The sequence below is a fragment of the Dendrobium catenatum genome, unplaced genomic scaffold (genome assembly GCF_001605985.2).
Source record: "Dendrobium catenatum unplaced genomic scaffold, ASM160598v2 original_scaffold_158200, whole genome shotgun sequence".
NCBI classification, from domain to species: domain Eukaryota; kingdom Viridiplantae; phylum Streptophyta; class Magnoliopsida; order Asparagales; family Orchidaceae; genus Dendrobium; species Dendrobium catenatum.
In genome coordinates, this window is record NW_021476626.1 from 3,626 (window position 1) to 5,263 (window position 1,638).

At 41.5% G+C, this 1,638-nt stretch overlaps 1 protein-coding gene across 1 annotated transcript; it reads right to left on the reverse strand.

Moving 5' to 3' along the window:
- Window positions 1–607: 607 nt before the first annotated feature.
- On the reverse strand, window positions 608–1,048 carry LOC110098316 (uncharacterized mitochondrial protein AtMg00810-like). Its single transcript, XM_020825109.1, has one exon. It carries the CDS (start codon window positions 1,046–1,048, stop codon window positions 608–610), a length of 441 nt encoding a protein of 146 aa, XP_020680768.1.
- Between the last annotated feature and the right edge of the window lie 590 nt (window positions 1,049–1,638).

A 1,638-nucleotide genomic window follows, 5' to 3' on the forward strand; every position in this document is an offset into this window, starting at 1 on the left:
TTGATATAGAGAAGCTAGGGAACATTGGCTGCCGAAGGCTGCCAAGACTGGTACAGCCCAGTCTGACCAAAACAGAGAAGGTGCTACCTTAACCAAACATGATTGGTAGAGTTGTATAACTAAAGTGTTCTTGCAGTGTATTCTAACAGTCCCCCTCAAACTTATCATTTGAGGAGCAAATGGTTAGTTTGTCTCTTAAAAAAGAAAATCTGTTGGGGGGTAATGGCTTAGTTAGAATATCAGCCAACTGATCTTGGGAGTTGACATGTAGAATGGAAATAGCTCCTTGTTGAATGTGCTGACTGATAAAGTGATAATCTATCTCAATATGCTTCGTGCGAGCATGAAAAACAGGATTATGGGCTAATGCAATCGCCGAAGTGTTATCACAATAGACTTGCGTAGGAGACGTTTGTGGCAAGGATAAGTCATCTAGTAGGCGACGTAACCATATGATATCCGAGGTAGCCGAGGAGAGTGCCCGATATTCTGCGTCGGTGGAAGACTTGGCAACGATTACTTGCTTTTTAACACACCAAGAGATAAGTGTAGGTCCAAGGAATGAACAGAAGCCAGTAACTGATTTACGGTCGATGATATTTGACGCCTAATCGGCATCAACAAATGTAGTAAGCTCCATATTACCTGGTTGAAGGGGAAGCCCATAACTCTTTGTGCCTTGAATGTAGCGCAGAATGCGTTTAAGAGCTAGAAAATCAGCATTTGTAGGAGCATGCATATGTTGACAGATTGAATTAACGGCGAAGGCAATATCAGGCCGAGTGATGGTAAGATAATTGAGAGAGCCGACAAGCCAGCGAAAAAGAGAAGCATCAGCAAACTGCTGATTTGCCGAATCTGAAGTTGAGGATTTGACTGTAATTGGTGTTGGCACAGAGGAGGAGTTTGGAAATCCAGCGGAAAGCAACAAATCCATTGCATATTTCGTCTGATGCAATATAAGTCCGGTTGGTGTCATGCGGACTTGAATGCCAAGAAAGGTGTCTACGGTACCAAGTTGCTTAAGAGAGTATGTAGTCTTCAACATGAGCAGTAGACGATCAATTGTTGGAGTATGATTGCCAGTCAATAGTAAGTCATCCACATAAATTAAAATATAGAGTTGTATTTGCTGTTGCCGAAATATAAGAAGTGATGGGTCGGCTTTGCTGAACACAAAGCCAAACTGAATTAAGGATTGTGTGAGCTTGATATACCACTGACGAGGAGCTTGTTTTAAACCATATAAAGCCTTATGAAGACGGCAAACATAATGTGGATGCTGAGTGTCGACAAACCCAGGTGGTTACTTCATATAAATCTCATCATGTAAATCACCATGTAGAAAGCATTAGAAATATCAAATTGAAGTGTTGGCCAATTATGGTGAAGAGCAAGTAGAAGCAATAATCGAATAGTTGGTAGCATGGCGACAGGACTGAAAGTCTCATTAAAATTAATTCCATGTTCCTGATTAAACCCTTGTGCAACCAACCTCGCTTTATAGCGATCTATTTGTCCGTCAGGTTTGGTTTTGAGTTTAAATATCCACTTGCATCCCAAGATGGGTTTGTCAGTTGGTGGAGATTGTAGACTCCATGTGCCTTGCTTCTGAAGAGCCAAAAATTCTTCGGACAT

What these genes read in the sequence shown, in the direction of transcription:
- LOC110098316 (XM_020825109.1), bottom strand. Translation starts at nt 1,048, where the DNA reads ATGTTGAAGACTACATACTCTCTTAAGCAACTTGGTACCGTAGACACC.